The sequence below is a fragment of the Triturus cristatus genome, chromosome 5_2 (genome assembly GCF_964204655.1).
Source record: "Triturus cristatus chromosome 5_2, aTriCri1.1, whole genome shotgun sequence".
NCBI classification, from domain to species: Eukaryota; Metazoa; Chordata; class Amphibia; order Caudata; family Salamandridae; genus Triturus; species Triturus cristatus.
Window position 1 is genome coordinate 428,938,004 of NC_140588.1, and position 27,208 is coordinate 428,965,211.

Here is a 27,208-nt window from a genome sequence, read left to right on the forward strand (position 1 = left end):
TAATGTCAGCTATTGATGCAAGGTTTATAATTCACTGTGTATTAGTTGTATTTCACGTAAGCCTCATATTTTTCTCTTTTCAAACGTAAACTCGTGAACTGAATAGTCAAACATGTGGTAATATTCAGCAAGATTACCGTTTATGTTTCAATTCTTGAATGTTTCTTTTGACATCCTCAGCACAGTTTAACTACAATTGCAACATTTTCAGTCACATACTAGAACAGATGCTTGGGAAAGGAATATGGACAAGTCATAACGTTATTTTCACTTACTCTCTGAAATATCTCATTGTTCACTTGACTATGCTTACAATGATTTAAGAAAACTATGTAGTGTAGATTACTTGATTCTCTGGATTTTATTCTTTTTACCAACTACATCATCCTCATCCCATCGAAACACAGAGTGGTCTGACATTTCTAGTAATGGTAAGGGGTGTCACCCCAGAAATATTTGAGGTATAATTGATCGATTTTGTGAACTGATGGGAGAGCAAGAGAGAGAGTATGGCAGTGGCACCCATTCTTTAGATTGGAGACGGCTCAATTTTGGACATCCATATATTTTGGCTACTTATGACGTGACCCTGCAACCTGCTAGCGACAGAATGAGACAGATTGCTTTCTTCTACAAACCGGAACTGGTCACTTGGAACTTACTGAACTTTCCTGAAGGTTTGTAAGAGGCTCAACTGACTTTCTTAATGACACACAGACATTATGGGCCCAATTCACAGAACTAACTTAAGACAAAATCCTAAACTTACTACCATTTTGGTATTCACAGAAGGCACTTACTCATTTTGGTATTCACAGAAGGCACTTACTCATTTCGGTATTCACAGAAGTTAGGAGTCCTAACTTTAGGACTCCTAAATGCCTTCTGTGAATACCGAAAGCCTTAAAATTAGGATTATTCTCAGTTTAGTAGTAGTAAAGTTAGGAGTCCTAACTTTAGGACTCCTAAACTGAGAAAAATCCTAATTTTAAGACTTTCGGTATTCACAGAAGGCATTTAGGAGTCCTAAAGTTAGGACTCCTAACTTCTGTGAATACTGAAATGAGTAAGTGCCTTCTGTGAATACCAAAATGAGTAAGTGACTTCTGTGAATACCAAAATGGTAGTAAGTTTAGGATTTTGTCTTAAGTTAGTTCTGTGAATCGGGCCCAAAGAGTCTAAATCTGCCTCAGGTGAGAAAGATTTTCTCCATTATCCCTGAATCTTTGAGGCTTAGTATTCTCTACATTAAATGTTTCTCTAATTGGATAATAGGGCTGTGTTATTATTTGATAACAACATTCTTTACTCATAAATGAATAACTAAACACTCAAACTAAAATTCTGCAGATTCTGACTCATCATTTCTTGTGGGTAAATCATTGGTTAAAGATCCTTAAAATTGTTTTTATGTATTTCCAAGAGTAAGTAGTGACATTTGGAGTTAGAAATTATCCTATTCCTGGTCCCCACTGGATAATTGCCCATCCTCCGAAAAGCTAGACCCTTTCAGCACAGAACAAGATCCATCGGACGACCAAGGGAGTGTGTTAGGTAGCAAGAGGTGAGAACATATTAATCATATCTAGAGTGCAGAAGAAGTTTCTCTTTAAGCCCAGTGTAACGCTACAGCAACATGCTAGACACATATTTACACATTCCAAGTTTTCCTGCTCTCCAGTAGTATCTTAGATTTGCAATCAGCAGTTCCCGTTTTGAGTGCTGCCATTTGGCCTGGCTTCTGGGCCAAGAGTATTTACAAAACTTGCTATGTTGGTGATATTTTGTGCTTTAGATTTATTCAAGTATACTTATACCTCGATGACTGGTCAATTGCTATTTTTTCTCACCCCAGGGCATCACAGGATGTTGAGATAGTATGCAACCTTCTTCTCAAGTATGGGTTTCTCCTGAACTATGAGAAATCACACATTCATTCTTCCCCATCTCTAAAGTTCATTGGAGCTGTTTCAGATGGACTTGGGGAGAGGTTTTTTTAACTCCCGAGAGGAACAGCAGGCTGATACTTTACTTATCAGACTTATTAAAGCTTCCACAAGTACCAGTAAGACTTTAGCTCAGAAGTCAAGGGGAGATGGCGCGGACTATAGATACAGTCCCTTGGTGTCGGCTTCCCCTTTATCCCATGGTTCACCATATTCTGCACCATAGGAAACCAGTTTCACAGAACTATAAATCCGTAGTTCCAGTCAATCCTCAAATTTGTCTGGACATGCAATGGTGGCTGAATCGAGTCAACCTCAACAAAGGCTATCATTTTCTCCAACCTTCCCCCACTGTGATATCATCGGATTCCAGCAGGTTGGGGTGGGTGGTGGTCCTAGGGACTCACAAAGCCCAGGCAAAATGGAGCAGACAAGAAGCTTTGAACTCTTCCTACTGAAAGGAATTGGTGGCAGTGAGAGCTGCACCTACCATTTCCTCTTGATGATAAAGGGTCATGCAGTCTGTATTCAGACACACTATCAGGTAGTGTGATCATACTTGTGTTGTCAATGGGATCATGATCCACTCCCTATCCCTCCTTTCCTTGAGAGATGTACGTGGTCAGAGTACAATCTCTTTTTTCTGACAGCGGTTCATCTTTTGGGGGAGAAGAATGGGCCTGCTGACCAACTCAGTCTGAGGTTTCCATTCTCTAGCTCACTCTATCTGTCTCCTCTCACCTTTCAGGTAATCACCAGGAGGTTTGGAACACCCCGGTTGAACCTCTTTGCCGTTGAAGCAAATGCTCTTCTTTCCCAATTCTTCTTCCTGATTCCATCTCCAACTACGTGAGCTATAGATTGTTTGTCCATGCCATGGTTAAGGGGTCTTTTGTACTGCTTCCCTCCTGTTCCACTGATCCCCAGGGTGTTGCTGAAGATCATGACAGAGCATTCCCCAGTCCTTCTGCTAGCCACAGAGTGATAGTGGACACCATGGTATCCTGTCCTCCTTTAGCTGGCCATCTGTCCACCATGTTTTTTTCCCTTGCATCCTTCTCCTTTGAGTCAGACGATCATATCAGAAGACTCTTTCAGATGCCTCAGTTTAGGGGTTTGGCTGCTGAGACGTTGAGTCTTTTGGCCCAGGGTTTATCTTCAGAGGTGGCTGAGTCAATTCAACTGTCCCCTAGATCTTCAATTCACAGGTCTTCTAGTCATTGTTGTGGAAATTTTGAGACATGATGACAATCTAAAGATCTAGATCTAGCTTCTTGTAATCCAGTTCAAATCCTAGACTTTTGCAAGATGGATTTAATTGGGGTTGAGAGATTCCACCATAAAACCGCAGTGGGCTGTTATTTGAGCATTTTGGGCGGTACAGTCCGCCATTGCTCCCTTAGCATCCAGCTTGCTTAGAATCCTTTTCGTACAGGGGCTGGTAATCCACTCTCCAGTTCGCCTTGGGATTTACTTTGACATTGTGAGCCTTCACTGGTAGCCCCTTTTTTAGTTGCTATTTGCTCAGGTAGAAGGGTGGGTGAGATCGAAGCACTGCTAGCACTTTCCTTCTTTATGAATTTTTCTTTAATGGATTATTGTTGGACTTGGCCCTTTTTGGCTAAAGTTCCCTAAACTTTTTTGCCTTCACCCTAGACCTTTTTTCTGACATGGTGTTGCCAACTTAGATGATTTGGGTACTTTGCCTCTGCTGATCAGTGTCAAAGTGCAAGTGCTCCCTGTGTAAAGTGTAATGGTAATTGGTTGTCCATAATTGGCATGTTTGTCTTACTAGTAAAGTCCCTAGTAAAGTGCACTATATGTGCCAGTGCTGGTAATACAAATGCTACTAGTGGGCCTGCAGCACTAATTGTGCCCCTCCCCCCCATAAGTAGCCCTGAAAAGAGATCTTAGGCCTGCCGCTGCAGTGCATGCGCGCAGTTTGTTAAACTGCCTTGTTGTCCTGACAAGTGCACCCACATGCCAGGCCTTACCCTTCCCTTTTTATGCACATCAGACACCCCTATGGTAGGCTCAAGATACCACCCTGGGCAGGGCGCAGTGTATGTGAAAGGTAGGACATGTACTAAGATGTGTACCATGTCCTGACAGTGAAATACTCTCCATTTCGTTTTTCACTGTTGCAAGGCCATCTAGCCCATAGGACAGAATAGGGGAGGTTGTGTAATATGTTTCCAGCCTATCTTCCCATAGGCTTAAGATGGAGAGGTGAAGTTTAGTGTGCCTGAACTAACAATTTATTAACACATCTTTTTGTGAAGGTGTTTTTTATGAATTGTGTGTTTAGAAACCACGCTTTTAGAAGTGGCTGTTTTTTTGTTCTAACAATTCTGTGTGTCTCTGCCTGATTGTGGATTGACTGTCTGGATTTGAATGTGATAGGATCTGCGAAATGTCTTGACCCAGGGGAGGAGTAGGTGAGACAGCCAGGGCTGACCTGCATCTGGAGTGTATGGGGAAAGAGCAGACCCTGGAGGGGAAGAGGCCTGGGCTGCTGCCATAAAACAATGGCTCCATCTCCTACTGAGTGATTGAGGATCCAGAGCCCAGTATCAAAGGAATAAGGTGTCACTGGCAGGGAGACACCCAGAACTGGTTTGGACAGGGGTTAGTGCCCCCTGAACACAAAGACTTCAAAGACATTTAGGGGTATTACTATGAGAGCTGAAACCCCTGGACTTTGGACTGATCGAGACTGAAAAGGATTGAAACTACTTCGCGGTCAAGAGGAACCTCTGCCAAGGAAGAACAGCTGAAGAGACTGAAGAGGACTGACCCTTGCTGTGTGTTCTGGGGCTGGCCTGCAGTTTGCTGATTTAACTAAGGAGAGGCTATGGGACATTGCTGTGTGCTGTGTCCTAAAGTAACTTGTCCCCAAGGGCCCCGAGGAGAGGTGGCTCCCAGTTGTAGAAACTCAGGAACATAAAAGTTTCCAAGTGTGTCTCAGCGACGCTGTGTGTGTGTGCTTCGTGCAGCCTGAGACATTTGTAAGAACAGCCCCGTGATCGTGTGCACCCGGAGTCCAAGTGAGTCTCAGCGATGCTGTGCGCGTGTGCTTCGTGCAGCCTGAGACCTTTGTGAGGACTGCCCTGTGATTGTGTGCACCCGGAGTTTAAGTGAGTCTCAGCGACGCTGTGGGCGTGTGCTTCGTGCAGCCTGAGACCTTCGTGAGGATTGCCCTGAGATCGAGTGCAACCGGAGCTCAAGTGAGTCTCAGAGGCGCTCTGTGCGTGTGCCCTGTTGCAGCCTGAGACCTTCGTGGGAAATTGCCCCGTGACTGTGTGTCCCGGAGCAGTCTTGTTCTCTGTTTCGATCAACAGCGTGACCAGAAGTGCTGCACTCATCATTGCCACCGGCCCACACCGGCATCCCCAGAGGAGCTGTGGGAAGTCACCGCCGCCGGCCCGAGCCTGCCTTTGCCAAGGAGAGACCTCAAACCATCACCATTAGAGGTCCGAGTTCCACTGCCCAAGATCAATGAAGTCGCACCGGAGGCCCAAGCCGAGAGGAGAGTGAGATCGCACCCCCCAGGTAACGCTCAGCTAGTGGGCGTGTGTCGCTGCCTGGGGCGGGGTGCGGGCTATGAGAGAAACGCTCTCAGCCTTTCCCATCTTTGCAGCGTGAGCCTCAGCTCAGGCCCGTGCTTGCCGAGGAGTGGCAGTAATGGGGCCGAAGTGTGGAGCGGCCCTTTGTTTTCCATCATAACAGTGTTGGGGGCATATTTGGCAGTAGCTGACCGTGGGTCAGGAAGAGTGGCATAGAGACCGAGATCGTTGCCGAAGTACATTATTTTTGCTTTACGAACTACCTGATTGTTGCATTACGAAGTGCATTATTTTTGCATTACGAACTGCCTGATTGTTGCATTACGAATTGCATTATTTTTGCATTACGGACTGCCTGATTCTTGCATTATGAACTTGCATTATGAACTGCACTACGACTACATTAGATAATCGTGAATTGCTCATTAATACTGCAAGAACCTACCAGTGCTTGCTGGCTTAATAACTGGCAAGGTGAAATATTACAAATAAGCATATATTGGATTCTTATCACGTGGTCTCATCGTATATCTTTTTTATATAAACATATAATTGTTTTTATGAAACTCGTGCGGAGTCCATTTGTGGTGTTATCACTGTGTTACTGAGAGCATGGTTGCAAATACTTTACACATTTGCCTTGGAGATAAGCCTGGCTGCTCATGCCAAGCTACCGAGGGGGCGAGCAGGGGCTATCTGAGAAGGTGTCCTTCCTTTCCCTGACTTAGAAGCAAGGGTCCCTATTTGGACTAAGGTACCTACCTCAGCCAACTAGAGACCCCCAGCTCTAACAATAAGGAAGTGCTTCGACCGAGTCTAGCATTCTTACCCAAGATTACATTGCAATTCTATTGTTCAGAGGACATTGTCCTCAAAATGTTTTATTCCAATACTTCTTTGGCTGAAGTGATATCTTTGCACTCTTAGGATTTATACAGGGTCTTGTCCATCTGTCTTGATAGGACGTTAGCCTTCCAATGAGTTGACTGCTTTTAGCTTTTGGAATTCCTAATAGGGGTTTTCGTCCCTCTATCCTGACTATTTCTCAATGGATTGAATCTGCCATGATCAAAGCATATGAGATTACGGGTACTCTCACCCCCTGCAGGTGCCGGAAAGATCAGCACGAGGTGTTTACACCTCCTGTGCTTTCTTCAAGAGAGCCTCTCTAAGGAATGATTGTTGTGCAGCTGCCTGGAAGTCCCCGCATACTATTCTCTTTCACAAACGCTTACAATTAGGGGCGATTTCTTCTTAAGTTTTCCATGATTGTGTTCTTTCTTCTGTTTTTGAGTCTTAATCACAATTATGTACGATTGTGCTATCTAAAGTTTATAACACATAATAAATCAATACTCTGGGTGTCGCAATAACTTGCTTTCGTTTTTCTCTTCGTTTCTCAACATAATCACTTCTCAATTGTAAGGACTGCATAGAGAGAGTCGGACAAGGAGGTATTGCCCTGGTTACTTACTGGTAATCTTCATTACTCTGAGTCCAGGTCCTCCTCAATGCAGTCCTGAATCCTGCTCCCTGCCCATGGGAATAAGGGATTGATTATTTAGTACTTTTATTTTTCCAGTGGTTGGTTCTAAGTGTCACATTAAAGGATGTGATGTTTTTGAAAGGGCTCTTGAGTAATGGCCGCCATCTTGGGTGAACTATTTCTTGTTTGTCCGCTAGGGAATACGTTCTGCCGAACGTTTGTAAGGACTGCATTGAGGAAGACCGGGACTCAGAGTAATGAAGATTACAGGTAAGTAACTGGCACATTAAGGAGGCAGCGTCAAAGTGGGGAGAGGTAAAAAGCAGAAGATGAGGCAAAGGGGTAGAAATGTGATGGCTAAAGGGAAAAGAAACCGACTGAGAAGGGAAGGAGAGAAAGGGGCAGCTGGGATATCCGTAAAAAGAGAGATGTGCAAATGTGGGGAGATAAGGGAGAGAAAGGGTGAGGGTACAGCAGAGATGGAAACAGGGGAGTGGGATGGAGAGAGAGAGGGAAGAAAAAGAGAGAGAAAGAGTAAGGGATTCGGAAACAGTAGTGGGGGAAAAATGGTGGAAGAGTCAAGGGAGAAAAGGAGGGAAGAGGAAGGAGCCACGGCAAAACTGATCACGTAAGAAGGTAGGAAAGCAAATGGCGAGTAAAGGTGAATGAAAAAAGGGGAGAAGAAAGAGTAGGGGAATACATAGAGAAGAAACAGAAAAGTAGGCCAACTTCTTTTTTTTTTTACATCTGCTTTTTATACTTCCAAAAAGAAATTACAAAATTGAGCAGCGATATTTGTGAAAAGCCCCCTCTTACTCCCCGACCTTCCGAGTCATACAATTGTAGAGGGAAGAGACACTGTCGGAAGGCGAGGTGGAGAAAGGGCGCTCGAGAGAGGGGTAGAGAGTGAACGATGATTAGGAGAGAATGAGATAAGGGGAGAAGAAGAGAGGAGATAGAGCTACAGTAAGGGAGATGGGAGTAGAAAGATAATCCCTACTTCTCAAAATCAGAACGTTAAAAAACATAACTACTGTGACACCACACTCCAGGAGCATCAAAATAGAGAGGAAGGCGTGCGCGAGCGTAGGCGGATGGAGGGTATTCCTCTGAGAGGTGAGGGGGTCTTGAGTGAGTGCGGGAGTGGTGGCTGAGACGGGAAGCCTCCTTCTGCAGTCACACGCCCCCCACGGAGCGGGCAGGAAGGGAGGAGGGGGCTGGCTGTGGGAGCCGCGGCTGTACAATACGCCATCCCGTGCGCTGTGTACAGTAACAACAGTGCCGGGCGCGCTGCTTCCAGCTCCAGGGTCGCATCTGATACCACCGGCTGCCGCTGCCCGGGGCAGGACCACAGCAGCGCTCCCTTCGCGAAGCCCCGCATCCTCATCCGCACAACAGGGACCTTCAGAGACGCACCTGGGGAGCTCGTCCAGGCGCCACCACTCACATCCCCGCAGGAAGGGCTGGGAAGTTTGGCATCGGCCAGGCCAGGGAGCTGCTCGCGGCTGACAGGGCAGCGTGGCTGCATGTTTTCAGTTCCTCGCCTGTTCCTCTTTTCGTTGTGGTTCCTCTAAAAGGGGGCGCAGAACCCCCATCCACCCGCCCTTCCTTCTGTCCAACTGTGGTACTGGGCATGACGGGGTGGAAGGTGCTGGTAGCCTCTTACCCACTGTCCTGATTGCTCTGTACTTCCCAGCCGCCCTCCACTGCCTCCTCTGATGCTTTCTGACCCCTTCACGGACTCGTCTTCCCTGGACTCGGGATGGAGAAGCATGCCTTTGCTCTGCTGCAACTTTTAGCTTCCGTGATGTGTGGTAAGTACTTGACAGCATTGCACAGTTTTTTGCTTCTTTCTTTTTTTTACTGTGTATGAGATGTTCCATGTCTTCGGCCACTAGCTTAGCCAGTGTTTTCTTACTTAGCGTTCTCGTACTTCTGGATTTGCCAGGAGAACAAACTACAGGGGCGATTGCCAATTCAGTTTTTTATGTTTGGATGCTGGTAACGGAGGTCCATATCTAAAATTAGAAGAACAAAACATGTTTTGCCACAGACTCATTCTGTCGTCTTTTCCTCCTTTTCATTGTACTACTTGTAGATATGCATTTATAGTAGCAATAGAAAACACATCCGTTGACATTGCTCATTTAGTCATGTTTACTTTCTTTGCATTCTGGTATTTGTAGTTCTGCGTTTGCAATGTGTCAAGTAAAGCAACCCCCAATAAAACATGTTGGGGACCAGTTGTATTGCAGTTTTGCTTTCTTCCTTTGCATGCCGGTACTAGGACTTCTGTGTTTACAATGGGGGTAGCAGAAGCAATAGTAAAACATGTCCCTGCTCAGTAGCTCATGTAGTTCCCTTTTCTTCCGTTTGATGCTGGTGCTTGTAGTTCTGTACTTATAATGGGGACAGTTGAAGCATTAATAAATGTCCGAACTCAGTACCTCATTTACTCCCCTCTTCTCAGTTTGCAACCTGGTGCTGGCACTCTTAAACTTACAATGAGAATAGCGACACCGGCCAGCCCTGTTTTCTCCCATTGCATCCTGGTAGTCCTGCTTTTACAGAACACACCACGGGTCTGTAGCGCACCCAGTCCTTTCCCCCTTTACTTTCCTACGCCTGTGCTATGTAAGGGGAAATGCAACATACTAGTACTGGAATGCACAGGTACAGCACCTGGCGGCGGTGTTGGGATCCTTGAAGGTGAACTGCAGTCCCGTGCCACTCAGGGAGCTTTATTTTAGGAGATTGTTGTAAAAGGTATACCCTGCCGTATTTGTGGTTTGGTGCGACCCATGTCAGAATAGTTAGGGCGGCGGCAGTGGTGGGCAGGCTGCTCTCCTCCATCCTGTCACACAGTTCCACGGGGCTAGACTGTTTTCCTGTTTACATAAACGACGCCTAATTCATCCCAGACCGATGCAAATAACCTGCCGTGGCCGAGGTCTTGCTATAACAATGGCCAACAAAGGCGACTGTTCCAGCTGCAATAACATTTACTGACCTTAAAAACATATTGTCATTTTTGAAGACCAAAGACAAGCTTGTTGATGCATTAAGTCATAAACACTTCAATACGGGGCGTACCTCTCAAAGGTGCAGCAGGAACAGTGGCACCATGCCCACGTGTGTAGGAGGCAGTGTGTAGCCCAGTTATGACCGTCTCTACTGCCCAGAGAGGAATTACAAAAGCTCAGTTTCCTTGCTTGCATCAAGGCCCTGCGGAAGCCTTGCTATGCCGCTGTACTGCAGACTGTCGAACGTAAATATGTCCATTCTTGACATAGTCTAGTATCTCCCCACAGGAGGCCAATGGGGATGCGTTCGAGCATCCCATGGAATTCCCTCTACCTAGGACTAAAATCACACGGCGCTAGCGAGCAAAGACTCCCACGCGCCCTCTCCGTAATTAATTCTATTATAGCGAGTTGTGGGTCTCCCTGGAATGCGGAATAATTGATTGGGATTGTAGCAGTCGCGCCCCCTCGCCTGACTCCTTGCACAGCAAGCCGTGACAGCTAATTACGCTTGTATTTGCGGCAAACCGCAAAGCATCGGTCGAGGGCAACTCAAATGCTGCCGAGGCCCGTCTCTGCTTCAAGACCCTCCCCTCCCACGCCCCCGCGCATGAACGATCGCCTCGCGAGGACGGGGCTCTCACATTTCGACGGCTCGTGAAGGGTACTAAGCGCTATATAAATGCAGTTACAATGACTGTCACCACTAGTACGTGACAGCACTGCAGCCTCGCCAGGCCAGAGTCACACACTGACAGACACCTTTCTGGATCTCTTCTCACCACATCTAATCGTGACAGCAACGATACGTGTGTTCTCCGTTCATTGGCAGACAAAACGCGCGCGGCCACTTTCACGTTTTGCTATTGGTTGGAATGAGAAATAGCGGGAAAAATAGAAGTGACAGGTGGACCAGCATTGGCGAAATTTAACTGAAACTCGCGATAGCATAAGAGTGGCCGAGCGCGAGACGTGAAAGTATCACGAGAGGAAAGGGACGGACAATTCGCGGACTGACTCGAAAGAGACCCAGCTCTGTATTCAACGTGGTGTTAGTTGCGTACTCCTTGTACTGAGGTTGGCTTATTCGCCGTTTTCCATTGCTTAAACCCAAGTCAGTGAGCTTAGTTTTGTTTATTAAAAAGTGCATAGTTGAATCATAATGCCACAGAACTGTCACTGGTGACCACCTCCCTCCACATCATTACAGATGCGTCTTCAGTCCCGAACTTTTCCTAATAAATCTTTGAAAACAGGTGTTAGTTTAATTAGGTCAATGGTAGCAAAACAAGACTACAGCACCCATAATCCACTCTTTTATTACACAAAAGTCCAGGAGCGGAACCAGTGTCTATTATCACCTGAAGGGCTTTGGCACCCTGACACTGTTCAGCAGGTCAGATAGTAGTATGTTACTTTCCCTAGTGGAGTGCAACATAAAAACGAAGAGAACGTCTGTGTTATAGAAAGGGTTAATAGAATAATGTAATTCTATGGCAGTGGCGTTTCCTACATAATTATGGATTCACTGCACATGCACAAAATCCACCATCTGCTGCATAATATGTGATAAAACCTCAAAATAATGCTGCCATAGAATGTATGTGTTTTGAGTCGCCGCATATGTTGTCTTTTTTTTGGCACATAAGTCAATCAGCGTCGCCGCATAATTTTCTCCTCCATTGCTGCATATTTCCAGCGGCCCTCAGAATAAGGAGACACAAGAGCTCTTTCTTATGAACATGAGCGATGTCGCATAAAAAGCTTGAAAAACAATTCCTGTCATGTCTTATCTTTTGTAGCTTTTCTATACTGGAATCGTTTAAGAATCATAAACGTTCAATCTATTATGCTCCCACCCACACGTTGTTCAGCATCTAACATCCTCATATAGGGGCATATCAGCAACGTGGCGATAGAAAATTATCGCTGCTTTTGCGGCCGTTTTCGGCTGAAAAGCGGCGATAATTGTATCGCCTAATTAGCAAGGTCACGCTAACGAGTGAAACCTTGCTTTAGCGCACGAAATCTTAACGCCCAGCTTTGCATCTCTAATGAGATGCAAAGTGGGCGTTCCTGACCTAACATGACAGGAGAAATTTCGCTAAGCGACCAGGAGAAATGTCGCTTATCGCTAAGCGACATTTCTCCTATCATCAAGCCCCACGCTATGAAGCATAGCGGCAAGAAAAGTAGCGATCACGCCTGTTATCGCTACTTTCCTTACGCCTGCTTCAGGACTGACTTAGCCATGATATCCTATGGAAGGTGGATATTATGGTTAAGTTTGTGAGTCCCTATCAACAAGCTAACGCCACATTTCGTGAGAATATCTCTGGGTTTCCAGCGATAATCTTACGTTAGGCAGTTAGCGCTAGGATTTTTATCGCTTTTGAGATAAGCGTTGCTAATAGCACGCTATCTCAGCGATAATTATCCTAGCGCTAAGTGCGCTTAGCGATAATTATCGCCGGTTGTTGTTGATATGCCCCATAGTATTTTATCCTTAATATGCAAAATCTAACATCGCTTGTAGGCTGCATCATTCAGGTTTTGCCAGACAACTCACCTAAACATGCACTTGCATTTCCTCCTGGAATTGAAATAAGTGTTTGTTTGTGAAAGTGTGGTCAGGCGGCCACAAGTGAGCTCGAGTATCCAGGCTTACCATCAATAGATAAACCCTTCTCTACGTGGCATGGAGGCAGAACACTGGTTAAGTCCTGGCAATGTGTTTGGCTGGAGAAATAAGATGGAACATTTGTATCACACGTGATAAAATCAAGTCGTAGGAGACAGCAGTGTGTTTGCTTTGTAGATTTCAACACTGCTTTTGTTAATATTAAGGACATTATAACGCAAAGACATGGAATTTAATATCCAGCAACTCAATTACAAGTAATCCCTGTTTTAAACCTCAGTGTCTAACTAAAACAAAAAGAAAAAGCATCCGCGAGGGAATCGCCAAAATCCAGACCGTGAATTGTGTCTGCAACACCTGCTGAACCTGTTAGCTTTTTATAAGCAATTTAACAGGATATAAATGACCACGGACAAGAGAAACATCTCTGCTCTATCAGAACCAAGAAACATAAAGCAAAGCTTCATTGGCAACGAGAAAGAACAAGTTCAAGAGTTACATTTTTTTCAGCGGATCATTTGGCAAAACTTGTGCTGAAATTCACAACTCAGGAAACGACAATTAAATGTTTTATAGCGGCACGCGGATAACTGAGGGCACTTGGTGATCGCCTATGAGGCTCCATGGCACTTCCATGTAATGGGAATTTGTGGCTAAATTGTCCAGTAGACAGTGAGAAAATCTGACATGTTGACAACATCAGTCCCATTAGAAACGAGTCTATTGATTGCGTTTGTTTGGAAAGATGTTCCAGTAATAGCCTGCCTCGAGACGTCATCAGGTCAGCAGTGAACAGGGTCTGGGCACTGACATGGGGTGTAAGGGAACAGCAGCGCCAGCACGCGGCAGAGGAGATGGCAGAATGTTATGACTTTAGCACTTTTAGTAGAGCATTTGAAACCTCCCTTTGAACCGAAGGTGCTGCAAATACACTTGGAAATACATAGGTATCTCAGGCTAGGCCTGGCGCAGGAGGGATTTGGGAAAAACTCCCTACAAGTCTATGGGACTGGAGAAACCTAACCCAGGGGAGGGCACTGCCTGCTCTATGCCAAAAGGAGCCAAGAAATATGGCATAAAAGGCAATTCTGAAATTGTGTAAAGTTAAGAAAGCTCCAAGGTGATCAATCGTTCTGCTTAAGCCCAGCACACCTTAACCACTTGGAGTTCTTCTGACTAGCACTAGATGCAGTCATCTTTTTTGTCAGGGGAGGACTACACTGGAGTTCAAAAAACATAAAATAAATAAATAAATAAAAAAACTCCCACATGCTAGTGCCAAGCTCACTGGCCTAGAGAAACATCGTTGATGTCCAATAAGACCAAAATGTAATGTTTGCGTATGTTTGCACGCAGAAAGGACATGTATAGTAGTTCATGCTTGACTGTTTCTTCAAATGAGAAAACAAACTAGGAAACCGAAGAATAAAATGCTACCCAAATCAGTTTCCAGAGGGGAAGCAGCTTTGGCTGAAGCCTTCCCATCCATCCCTTTTTATTAGTACATAGCTTTTAGCCTTCCAAGGCTTCAGATTCTGCAGAACACTGCTGCCAGGCTGGTTCTCAACCTCCCGCCTAGATCCCCTTCGGCCCCTAGTCTGAGATCTCTACACTGGCTCCCAGTCAGAAAGCGAATTCGCTTCAAGCGTCTTAGTTTAACACACACAAATATGTACGGAACTGGCCGGGGTACTGGGCCAAAAAGCTAAGATGGTACCAGCCTTGCAGGACCCTGAGATCCAGCAATGAATTACTTGTTACACCACTCAGAATCCGCACCACTAGAAATGGAGGAAGGTCCTTCTCCTTTCTTGCACCTGCCTCTTGGAACAAACTGCCCTTAAACTTACGCACGATCAGAGATCACAACTGCTTTCGCAGGAAGTTAAAGACATGGCGGTTCGACAACTAAACAAGCAAGCTTTCAGATCTGTCTGCAAACGCCATGAGACTTTTGAGTGATTTGTGCGCTGATTAAATGTCCCTGATTTGATTTGATTTGATTTGATATGATTAGAGAATACCCTTGTTTTTCTGTTTCTAGGCATGCATACTTGGGAATGCTCTACCATATACAAATACATGGATGAAGTTGGATACATTCAGTTGGAGAAAGTCACTTTTATGTGATTACATAAGTTATAGCATTTAGAATATGCAAGATCTGTGTAATGAGTCTGAGTACAGAACTGACTTGTATGTAAATATAAAATGTGCATGTGGAGATTGTGAATTATATATATATATTATCTTTAAAGTATTCTGTGTGATACTGTAGATTGTAGCGCCTCAATTGTTTTGATTTGAAAAATAAATCCCTTCTTGAGCTGGGTCCGGTGGCTCAGTGGACTAATGCATGCACTGAATGGGCCTGTGTTTGACCTGATGGTCACAGGTTCAAATCCTGGTTAGTCCCCTCAGCCTTTCATCCATCTGAGGTCGGTAAAATAAGTACCATTGAGTTGGGTAACAATAAATATCTGTTATTCAGCGCCAAGCTACCCCGTTAAGGGTGAACGTGTGCTTTAAATACACATGATATGTTATGAGAGGCTCAAGTCTGCAATTGAACCTAGGCTTGTCTTAAGAGGCTGAGGAATTTGGTAAACGTGTGCATGTGCTCGCTTTCACGTGAACTTTTTATGAGACAGAGTGCATATTTCTTTTTGAATGTCAAGTTTACTCTCAAGATTAACATGTTTTAATACATTGTCATTTTTCAGTCTGATTTCGCTTTAAGTTACATTGGTGATAAACAAGTCAATGAGTGCTGTTGATATTTTCTCACCCTCGATGGATAGAGACATATTGTTGCCCTTAATGTTTAGTTTTGTCAAATATGTAGGGACTATTGTTGCTCCTGTCTTAGACAGACAACATGCATCAAATGCACAGTCTGGTTTGACAGCTTAGTGGACTAACTCATCCTGCCATGCTCTGTGACTGACCGAAATGAGGCAAGCACACTCAGCCTTTATCCTCCTGAGGCCAGTAAAATGAGTACCATTGGGTTGGGTGACAGTAACCACCCGCTGTGATTAGGAAAAGATGTCTGTGGTGTGATTGGGCCTTCTAAAAATACACAGTAGATTATGTTACCTTTACAAGCTCTAAGCGGAGGCCAGCGCTAGCATTTACTGGGGCAGACGAGTGTGTTGACCCCCACCGTGGAAAGCGTGTTGCGGTGCAAGGGGATGTAGAGCTGCATGGGGTTGTCTCACTCTTCTTTGGAGCAGTGGTTCAGGTTAGGGGCTTCTTTATGCAGCTGGACTCTTGCTGAGGTGATGAGGGTCCGCAGCACTTTGGCCTTTGAGGCACCATGGGTGCAGCTCACACTTTGCCTAGAATGTCAAAATACCAAGGTACACCTCAACCTACAAAAATATTGAATCCAGAATATCGACTACCACTATATCCGTAAGGAAAGTATGTAAAGGCCAGTATAGATTTACTATCATCAGCCATAGGGGCAGAAGGTCCATGTTAATGGATTCCTGGGGTTGGTTCAGGGATATCAGCCACTAGAGTTAAGTGCACAGGTGAGGTTTGGGTGAGTCAAGGTAGCAATACAGCGTGAAGGTAAATCATAAACCGGGGAGGAAGAGCTGCACAAGAGGAAAGCTAGAGATGGCAACTCAGATCGGGATCATCCTTATTTAGCTGTCACCAGCCATAAAAGTAATACGAAACATGTGCAAAATAGCAATAAAATACATATAGCATTGTATAAAAGCCAGCCGATAAAATACATAAAATTGTGCTTAATACATCAAACTGCGAATTCAGAATATAAATTAATCTAAATTGAGATGGTGACTCAATAGGACCAGTGGTGTCCAGCAGTTAGGCTAGATGGGACTTGGAGTTCACATCAACCACCTACACCTACTTACCTTCATGTACTCACACCTATGGAAGGGTGAGCTGGGGCCCAGTCCTGTTCTTGTGAATACATTTGATGTTACCTTTAGTGGACGAAGCAGGGCGTTTGTGGTCATGGGGCTCAAAATGGTGTTCAGTTGCAGAATGGGCTTCGGTGGAGCCCTGCAGCATGCCCTAAATGGGCTCTTTGACATTTCTGTATGGCAACTACCTCTTCTGGAGTCCACTTTTTAGTTCAGGTTGCTGAAGCAGTGGGTGACAGGGCTGAAGAAGAATTGTTGACCTCCTAACCAGTGAATTAATCAACAGTTTATTAAAACAACATGTCTGGTTATCGCGGGGTGTATGCACGGGAGACGTTAGGAGGTTGCTTTGCCACCAGTGGTGAATATCCATATATGTATTGGGAGACTTCTTTAAGGTAGCACTTCAACAATATGCTTTGTAGCACCATTTCTGGATCCTGATATAATATTGGTCCCGCAGGGTCATGTGTACCTTTCAACATGGCCTCACCTTGTTCCGAATCCCAGCATAATACTGGCCCTCACCAGCACCTGTCCCCTTCAGCCTCTGACACCGGAAGTAGTTGGGCATCACCAAAAAGATGACAATCCATCTCTTCTCACAGCTCAAAGGAGTTGTGCACGTGTATCAGGCTTACACCCGGTCGTCATATAAAGGCTGACTTTAAAACGAAAGCATTTGTAAAACGGGCATTATCTACAAAGGTGCGCTCATGTATGCGTTAGGCAGTTTAAGTTTGAACAGACATCTGTGAAATGAATCGCCTTCGCTCGGTTGAATGGGGTCTAAGCCAACTGCTCGCTGCACTCACGTGCTTTCGTGAACCAAAAGTTATTGTTCTCTTCAAAATGTCCGCGTCAGTGGGAAGGCCCACGGTTGCAGGAGCTATCCTTCTTGTCAAGTGTATCGGACAATGTGGACGCCAAACAGTGGAAACAGGCCAGGATGTGGTTTGTGTGTTTGTTTCCTTTGTTTTAAAGCACGCATGGTGTAGACTGGTCGTTAAAACAGCGTTTAACAGCAGCACAGCGTGCGGTAATACATTTCTTTAAAGTAAAGGGCTTCAATTTTTTTCTGCGAAGAGTGGCATCCATCCATCAGGCTCGTGCATGGTGAGACGGGAGATTGTTATGAGGGTAGAACGCCTGTAGATGGCAGCAAAAAGCGCCGCATGCTCTTTAGAAATAACATTCGTGCTCGTATTATTATAGGGGCATCCCAGCTGCTCCACCCGGCAAGATCATTTTGTACTATTATCAGCAGTGCTTGAAATGCATTAAACCGCCTTTTCTCTGGTGGAAGTGATTACCCATATGGGCTTTACAATTGGTGCGTGGGAGATCGCCTGTGAGGAGAAAGGGAGGAAAATGAGTACTGCAACAATATAACGTGAAATGGCTCGCATGGCAACTAACAATATGGCAAATCCATGTATTTATTTCCTTTGCCGACAAGTATAGGGAAAACAGACGAAAACGCGGATTTGCGCACTGATTCTGTGAAGCCAAAGAGACGTAGGTGAATATAAATTCCCTGTGACCCCCTGCTGTGTAGTTGTAACCTTATATTAATTCTGCTGTCGAATCCTAACAGTGTTTTACCTGTACCACACCGGCAGCTCATACCATGGGGTGCTGAAATAAAGGATGTATATGTACCCTTGCATTCTGGCACTGAGGCGGCACCGTGCACAAGCACTATCAATGTGGGGTGCCAAGCCTGCTTCCACCCTTTTGCACCCAGACTCTCGGTCACTCTCATTCTGTAGCACGCTAATCTGTGGGGGCCACACATCTGACCTTGATGTATACATTCCAGGGATTACTCAAGAAGGAGACATAAAAAGTTGTATTCCATGGTACTCAGAATTTAATTTACAACAGTTTGGTTAACAATCAATCCGCTTTCAATTGGAGCAATGCATACGTTCCCAGTTCTGTCCTTCATCCTCTCATCTCCCAGGTTTCTGTTTACAGCTTTGTGTGGTGTGTAGGGATTGGTGGGATCAGGAAGCCAGTCGAGTTACATTGCGTTTCATGGTTGAAGTGTCAATCAATAGTATGATGTATTGCTGGATGTTGTGGTTTGAGTAAGGCGGTGTGATATGGCTGGAATGTTGTATTCTTTAACAGGTCCGTCTTTAGCGCTGGTGGCGCCCGGTGCGAATATCAGTTTTTGCGCCCCCACACCCCATGACCGCCTCCTCGGATTCTCTCACTACCTCCAGACAAAAGTGCCCCTCATCTCTCCAATCATAAGGTATTGCTAAAAACAGCACCCCACCCCTGAGGTCAGCGCCCCCTCCACATATCAGTGCCCAGTGCGACCGCACCAGTTGCACTGCCCTAAAGCCGGCCCTGTTCTTTAAGATGATATGCTGTGGCTTTGTGTGGCACGATGTGGTGTGTATATTGTTGTTGTACTATCTGGTGTTATATGATGTAGTATAATGTTCTGTGGTTCAGTATGGTATGATGTGGAGTTCAGTATGACAAAGTGTGATTTGAGGTAGTTTTTGTATGATGCGATATAATGTTATGTTGTATGATATAAGGTGGTATACGTCGTAGTATAGTGTGATGTGGTGTGTTTTGTTCAGTTTGATGATGTGATTTTGGATGGTGGTATGTCGTTCTATAATGAGAGATAGTGTGGTTTTGTGTGGTGTGTGTTAGATGCTTTGAAGTCTTATGGTCCAGTATATAATGAGGTGATATTAAGAGCTGCGGTGTTAGGTTCTTTTGAATGGTGTCTTTTGCATTTAATGGTATTGTATGTGTATGGTATAAGTTTGCTGGGAAAGTTTGTGCTTTGGTGGGGTATGTTGCCGCATGTTTTTTTTTGTTGAGATGTACAATGACTTGATGGAGTGGTGTATGAGATAATGCAGCATGATCTATTGCATGAAGTATTCTGTATGTTCTGGTGTTCAATACTAAGACTGGTGTTTTGGATGTTGTAGTATGGCCTGGTGTAGAAATGTATGTTGTACGGGGGGTATAATATAATGAGGATTTGTATTGTGTGTTATGGTGTGGTGCATAGTCTGGTATGATGTGATGAAGTATTGTATGGTGTTGCATGGTATAATGTGATACAGTACCTGTAACTGACTTACTATGATGTAGTGCGGTGCTGAATGGTATAACATGGTGTGGTATGGTTTGTTGTGTGGTAATCAAATTATACTGAGTGAACTCTTAATATTGAAAGATGATACACAATCTTGTGTATAAATGTGAAATTTGTTGTTATAGAAGTGCACTAGGGCTACAAAATTTCACTGAGGAATTTCTTAATGATTATGGGAATATGGAGTTTTGTAATTCAAAGTACTTTACTGTGATTACCTTTTTATTTGATGACACAAAACCCTGATTATATTTTTTGCATCTCTGTGTAATAATTGCATGTGTTTTTAAACCACTGACACAATTAGGTAAGTAAAAATGAACATAGAATCTGTGTAGAATAAGAAGGGTGCATTTGATTAACAACTAGAAATCTTTAGCATCTGACTTTTTGCATCATGGTTTGGAGGTTAGGACCTTAGTGAGATATAATAGTGCATCATTTATCTATTCAGTAGAAGGCGAAATATGTGTAGGAGATGGCCATGATTTCTGCTCTTTTTTCCATTTATCATGGGAAGAATAAGAGTCTTAAATACGTGGAATATTTTGCTCTGGGAGGTAGAAATATATATCTAGTATAGTTTCATAGAATACCCTTACCTAATTATTCATCATGAACTGGTTTTCTGGTTGCTACTTGGATCTTCTCCAGGGAATCTTCATTATTAATCATAAGTATTGAATTGTCCATTCCACGTGTGGAATCCCAGAGCACTTTTTAGGGCGAGCCTAGGCAGCGTGCATGCGCTGTCTGCAAGCCCTGCTGTATTCAGTAAAGGATTTTACTCTCACCTGCTGCTTACCCTTGGTTCAGCCCAGTGTCGCTTTTCTTTGCTGCCTCGCAACTGGTTTAGGCAGCAATACGTCAGTTCCGTTTTTCACAGAGGAGCACCGGCCAAGTACATTTTCCTTATGTCTGCATTCTTCATCTGTTGTTTGGGAGAACCGTTTTTTGTTTGTAGTTGTTGCTTTTGCTGCGTCCAGTCGCCATCTTGTTTCAATGTGAGGTTTTGTAATTGTTGGTTTCCCTGTGTCCAGCTCCTGTTTCCGTCACTCCACGACTTCGGCTGCAGTAGCTTTGCTTTCCCCCCCGCTGCTGATTAAAATCATTCAGGCTCATGTAAGACTTCAGAGCAAATGGAAAAAATTAAAAAATGCTCTATTGGACTGTGCCTGATTCTAAAAGCAAATGTAATATTTTCTGTACTTATCTTTGCAAGGATATCCGTGCTGATTGTTCACTCAGAGGTGACTTTTCAAAACAAAATGTAATTGTCTCAAAGCATGTGCCTCCCCTGTTTAAAAAATAGCCTTTGTTCTATACACACGAGTGCCTTCATTTCTTTTAATATATACGCAGATAAATATCTACAAGTTTGCTAGATTGATTACTTTCTTTCAGATTGAGCTGCAATCGATGGGGCATTCTTACTAGCTGTCTTAGGTTGTCTCTTAAGTACAGTTTTTAACTCCGGTTTTGTGACTCTTTGTTTTAAAGCAGCATTTGTCAGGATTGACAAACATTAAAATAAAATGCAACATTTCTAATATGCATTTGTATTCAAAGTACATACACAATTTTCCTTCTGGATTGACTTTGATGCAGTCTTATCATTGGAAGCCTCAATGAGAACTTATGCAAAAACACTCATATCAATAAATGAAAGATGTGTTCCCGAGGTAACATATGCATGTAATATGAAGAACAAAGTTATTCCAACGTACATATTTGGTAGTTGATTTGTAAAATACCTCTGTTTTCTGTCAGCCAGTCTTAGAATGCTCAGCATACAGCAGTTTAACTCACAGGCTGTACTGTTTACTAAAATCCGAGTGCATCTCCTTTACCTGTCTCAGCAACCGGAACCCCCTCCCTCAACATTGCTTCCTCATCCTCACCACCCCTTCCTGTTCACCGCTTTCCCATCCCAAATCCCCCCTGTCGCTGCTTCTCGTACTGTTTTGTTCTTTAGTTTCACCCACTTTCTGTTACCCACTGCCTTGTTTCGTGTACATTCACTTTCTTCTAGCGCTCAGTTCTCTGTCTTACAGCTTTCCCTCCTCCCCTTGCTCCTCCAGCGGAAAAAACCTTCACCGGTTTATGTCTCAGCCGTTGTTGTTACATGAGTAGTTGTGTGCTCTAAAACGAATGCTTAATTTATGTAATGAGTCAATTAGGTATCATTCCAACATATGCTCAACATGCCCAGGAGGCGTCCTCTATCCCAGATACTGCTTTCGAACTCACAAATTGTGTCTAATTAATTTTGCATGCATATTAAACAATATTTTGTATGACTTTGTTTTAATACGTTTTGGGAAGCTTGCCTTTGCTTTTGTGACGCTTGTGCGCAATGTTTTGGACAGCTTTGGTTCTTTAAGTTTTCTGAAGGTTGCCACTGCTTTTGTGAAGAGCTCAGTTCGGTCGCAGAGCTCTCTCCCTGCAGTGCCACACAATTAATTGCCACGCAATTCAACTCAAATGCACACCACATAATTCCACTGCCTAACACATTTCAACATCTCATAATTCCAGACCACACAATTCAACTCCTCATCATTCCACTACCTCCCACATAATCACAATCCATCAAATTCAACTCCAGAAATTTACACTCCGCTCCATGACACAATTCCACTTCACATAATACCACTCCATGGAACATAATTCCATTACACTCCACACAACACAATTCAACTCCAGATAATTCCACTACACATAATTCCACTCCAACCTCCATAATTGCACTTCACACCACACAATTACACTCCACATATATCCACTCAGCTCCAAAACACATAATTACACTCAACAAAATGTAACTCAGCAACATGCTCCAAATTTACACTGCACATAATTCCACACCATGCCACACAATGCCACAACACACAATTCAATGTTACACTTCTATACCACACAACATAGTTTCACTCCACTCCATAGCACATAAGCACACTCCACATAAAACCACTCCATGCCACATTGAAACTCTCCACATAAATACTCTCCACACCATGCCACATAATTCCACTCAACATAATTTCATTCAGTGCCACACAATTCCACACAACACAATTCAACTCCACACAGTTCCACTACATGTCACAAAACTTCCCTCCACAACTCATAATTCCACTACACACCACATACATCCAATCAACACAACATAATTCCACATATGTCGACACCATGCCACATAATTTCACTCAATACATTCCCCTCCATGACACACAATACCACTACACATAAGTCCACTACACTTAGTACCACATAATTACTATCCACATAATTTCATTGCACAAGCATGCACTGAACCAGCATTTCTCATATTGATTCACTTCAGGTCTTTCAGCACAGTTTCTTTACCATAACTTTAAAAAAAAAACAAGCAGCAAACACACACTCTCCTTCACTACTTTCAGTGTCTTGTGCATACACAAACGCAGCCTCTTTATGCATCTATAACCTTCTCTCCCCTTCATTCTATTTCTCACACATTCTTTCTACTACTCTATCTAGACTTCATTCACCACTTAATACACAAACTACCTATCCCTCTCAGTCTTACTTTCTATCTCTTTTATACAGCTCTCACCCCTATCTATTCACTGTACCACATAATGCCACTACACTCCACTCCACACAATTCCACCCCATACAATTTCACAACTAACAATTCCAATTCAAGCCACATAATTCCACTACCAACAACATGCATTCACTCTACTCCAAACAAAAGCATATGTATAAAACAATATAATTTACAATGCCAATAGCTCAAACTCTCGTGAATGCAAGACCTATTGCATTGCAAATGCTTTTTTTTATAACATATATATTACACTTTTCTTTCCAAGGGCAATTTTTGAAATTAATCACAATATTCTTCACAGTATCTAAGAGGCTATATTGGCTAATTATCGCCATTTACTTGAACAAAAAAAGTAAATTAGAACTACTGTCACTATATTCAGCCGGGTGGCAAAGACACCTCTTACACAAACCTTTCTTTAAAGCGAGGGTGAGAGAAAATAGGAACAGTGCAGCCTAATAGACTGCTACCTGAAAGGAAGGGGGAACTGTCAAGGAGTCAAAGCATTGTGAAAGTACCAGCGACCTGACATCCACAGGTAACTAAAAACTATTTAGGAAGAATCTATTCAGCCCCCCACTCCTCGCAGTATTCATAAGATGTTTGAAAGAGTCAACAGATTCCACAAGAGCAGACCCCCTACTCTCGGGATGGCATGGCACAGGGAAGGATGCAAGGTCGAGTACATTCCTGATAGGGCTGAATCCCAAACTTACACAGGCTTTCAATGCCAAGGAATAATTGAGGGTTTTCATGAATATAGCGAGCCAGATTCTGCTGCATCAACCAAGATTCCTCTGATGAATGCTAAGGAGGTTGTACTGAATCACTGTGATAAATTGCAAGAAAGCTTTGCTGTCAACCATTGACTTGACAGCAAGGTTTACCCAAGGGTTAACACAATTGCAAGAGTTTAAAATAAATGTTATAGGTGATACTTCAAATAAGTTTTAATCAATGATTGTTAAAAATAGGGTTTCTAGTTGGCAGAGGTATGCACCCTGTCGATGCAGGAACCAAATTCCTAATCAGTTAAGTGTACACACTAAAAGTTAACCTGTGCTCACTGTCTGGTAGCTGGGCAGAGCAGTCAGGCTAAACTAACCTAAAGAGGCACTGTGTAAAGTATCTGAACACACACACACAGTATCACAGTGAAAACACCACAAAACTACTCCACAGCAGTTTAGAAAAACAGCCAATATTTATCAGAATAAAACAAGACTAAAACAACAAAAATCCGTGTTACATAAGTCAAAATACGTGTTTTGCAAGATTAAATCAAAATGAAGTGCTTAGAAATCAATAGGTCCAATTGGGGCTATTTGGTCACGCTTGACCTGGGCAAATCCAAAAGTTTAGTCAGATTATGATGGAATGAGGGCCATAGACAGGAGTCACGTAGACCGCTGACAGTAGCTTGGAAGCGCTGAAAAACAGAAGGGAGGCATCACTGACGACGGCAATGTTTTCGGTTCCGAAGTCTGGCAAAGTCGTTGATGCGTCGATGTCAAGAGCGCTGTGCGTCGGCTCCGATGTGTGGATGTCGAACTGCTGGGCTGTAGGTGCTGTGTTGGCGTGATGCCACGCAGAGCTGGGAATGCGTCAGAGTCGGGGACGGTGTGCTGTAGACATCAGCGATGCAGTGTTTGAGATTTGCGCAGCAGCAGTAATTCAGAGGTGCTGCGTCTGCAAAGTCAGGGCTGCATATTAAGTCGAGGTCGTTGCGTCATGCAGTTGCTGAGCGGTAACCACGGCTTCAGTGCAGGCAGCAGGGATGCATCTATCGCAGGGAATGCACCAATCCTGAAAGACGCTTCAGTGCAGATTCATTGTTTTTTTGGGTTGCAAAACCAACCACTCACTTCCAAGGGCCCAGGACTGGATGTGGCACCACTTGGCAGAGCAGAACTCCCAGCAGAGGAGCCAAGGTGTTAGTAGCACGAGACAGGTGAAGTCTTTGATATTCCTGAGACTTCAGAGACAGGAGGCAAGACTAACATGCCCTTGGAGGACCCTTAGAGATGCAGGATGTGGAGAGTCAAGTCCAGTCCTCTCACTCCAAGGCAAGAAACAGCAGGCTAACACAACAACGCAAGCAGCAAAGTGGTAGTCCCTCCTGGCATCACAATAGCTCTTCTTCCTTATAGAATGTCAGTGGTCCAGTACTTATACTCATTTTAAGCTTTGAAGTGGGGCTACTTCAATGAAAGGTCACTGCAGTGCACAAAACCCTGCCTTTTCCTGCCCTGGCCCCAGACACACTACAGGCGAGCATGCAACTCTTTGTGGGGAGACAGGCACAGCCCTATTAATAAAGGGCTCCTTTGAAGGGGGTGCTACCAGTGTCAATGAGCAATGTTCATCCTTAATCTGGCACTACAGTGGTCAAAGTTTCTTGTACGGTTTAGAAGTGAAATGATGTATTATGCGTTATTTATAATTGTACCTTAGGGGTCAGTTTCACAAACATTCCTTCTGGACCAAGTCTGGGGATGAAGTGAAAATCTTTGATTTTTAAATGAGTTGCCATACACTACAGTCATAAAACTTTGACCTAGAAATGCCCCAAGAATCATTGAGTGTTTAAGTATATTTTGCATATGCACTGGGCGCTTCCATGTTTGCACCACAAGAAAATATGATGTACAGTAGTTGGGGTACATTTGAGACATCTTAATGGTGCAGAAGACATTTCTATGCATCAGGTCCTTTGTTTTGCCCAATATGGTATGTCCCATGTTGCCTTCCAGAACATTAAATGGGTAAGACCTAGCTTCTCTGCCTGTGATGCTGACCTTGGTTTGTGAAGGTTACACACCAAGCAGCAAGCTCAACAGAATAACCTTTCCATAAACCCGCTGTGCTTTCTAGAGAATGCTTGCTTCTTACCGAGTGTCTTTATTATACTGGAATGTATAGTGGATTCAGCCAAAATCTACAAATAAAAAAAAAGCAAACAGAAATTATTCCAAAGTCAATATTCTGAACAGGAAACATGATTTGAAGGGGACTCACACAGAGCACTGTACATGTTTCCCTAATATTATTTTCAATGCCGAAGTGTTTATGCAAACCTATGCCGCCATGCTCCACAGGTGGCAACCAGATCACTACCCGTGTTGAATGTTGAAGCTACACTGTGGTTCATAGTTGAAACGTGCCCAGCAAGTTGGAGTTCGAAGGTTCGTTGTTGGGAATCTGAGGTGAAGAAAACGAGGAGGATGAGAGACTGGGAGGCTGTCCAGACTTTGTTTTATATGTTGCAGGCTGGACCCCAAAGATTGATTGGGGTTGTATTTCCTCATATCGCATACAGAAATATTGTCTGATGAACACAATGTGTCCCAAATATCGTTTTCAATAATACCGTCCCATTTTATGTAGATTTTCTCTGAATAACTCCAATGCAGCAAACAATATTTAGAACTAGATATTTACGTCAGGCGATGCTATGACGAAGATATCCTGCGACTATATGTTGAGGATGCAGGACGCATGTTACTGTTCTTAACAAAACGAGTTGCTTAGTGGTCTGGCATTCTTTGTTGTGCTTAGTGGTCTGGCATTTTTTGTTGAAAATGTTATACCCTCGGTGAGGGAAACCACACTAACGACTTCTACCCGGGTCTCGCTGCACTACAATCGCCAGCTCTCCACATTTGGTAACATCTAGTACAGTCTAGATTGAAAAGTCAACAAGATGGCACCTGCTAGTGTGTGTTTCGAAATGATTTATGGTTCCTCCAATGCACAAATATATAGGTAGCCCAAATATCCTTCCCATTCACAAAGATTGGGAGGTATAGATATTTCAAGCAAGGTCAGGGAATGAGGCACAGCTAAACAAATCCTCATCTGCTAGCTGGACATTGTGTGATTGCCCATATCCTTTCTGGTCCCACTAACT

The 27,208-nt window shown here is 43.9% G+C and overlaps 1 protein-coding gene across 1 annotated transcript in view; it reads left to right on the top strand.

Annotated features, from left to right (window-relative positions):
- The first annotated feature begins 8,111 nt into the window (after window positions 1–8,111).
- The window catches only part of RAMP3 (receptor activity modifying protein 3), a 1,003,044-nt gene continuing 983,947 nt past the window's right edge, over window positions 8,112–27,208 (top strand). The window contains exon 1 of the mRNA XM_085607369.1: window positions 8,112–8,812. Coding sequence (XP_085463495.1) covers window positions 8,761–8,812 — 52 coding nt within the window. The 5' untranslated portion in view covers window positions 8,112–8,760. The remainder of the gene's footprint in view (window positions 8,813–27,208) is intronic.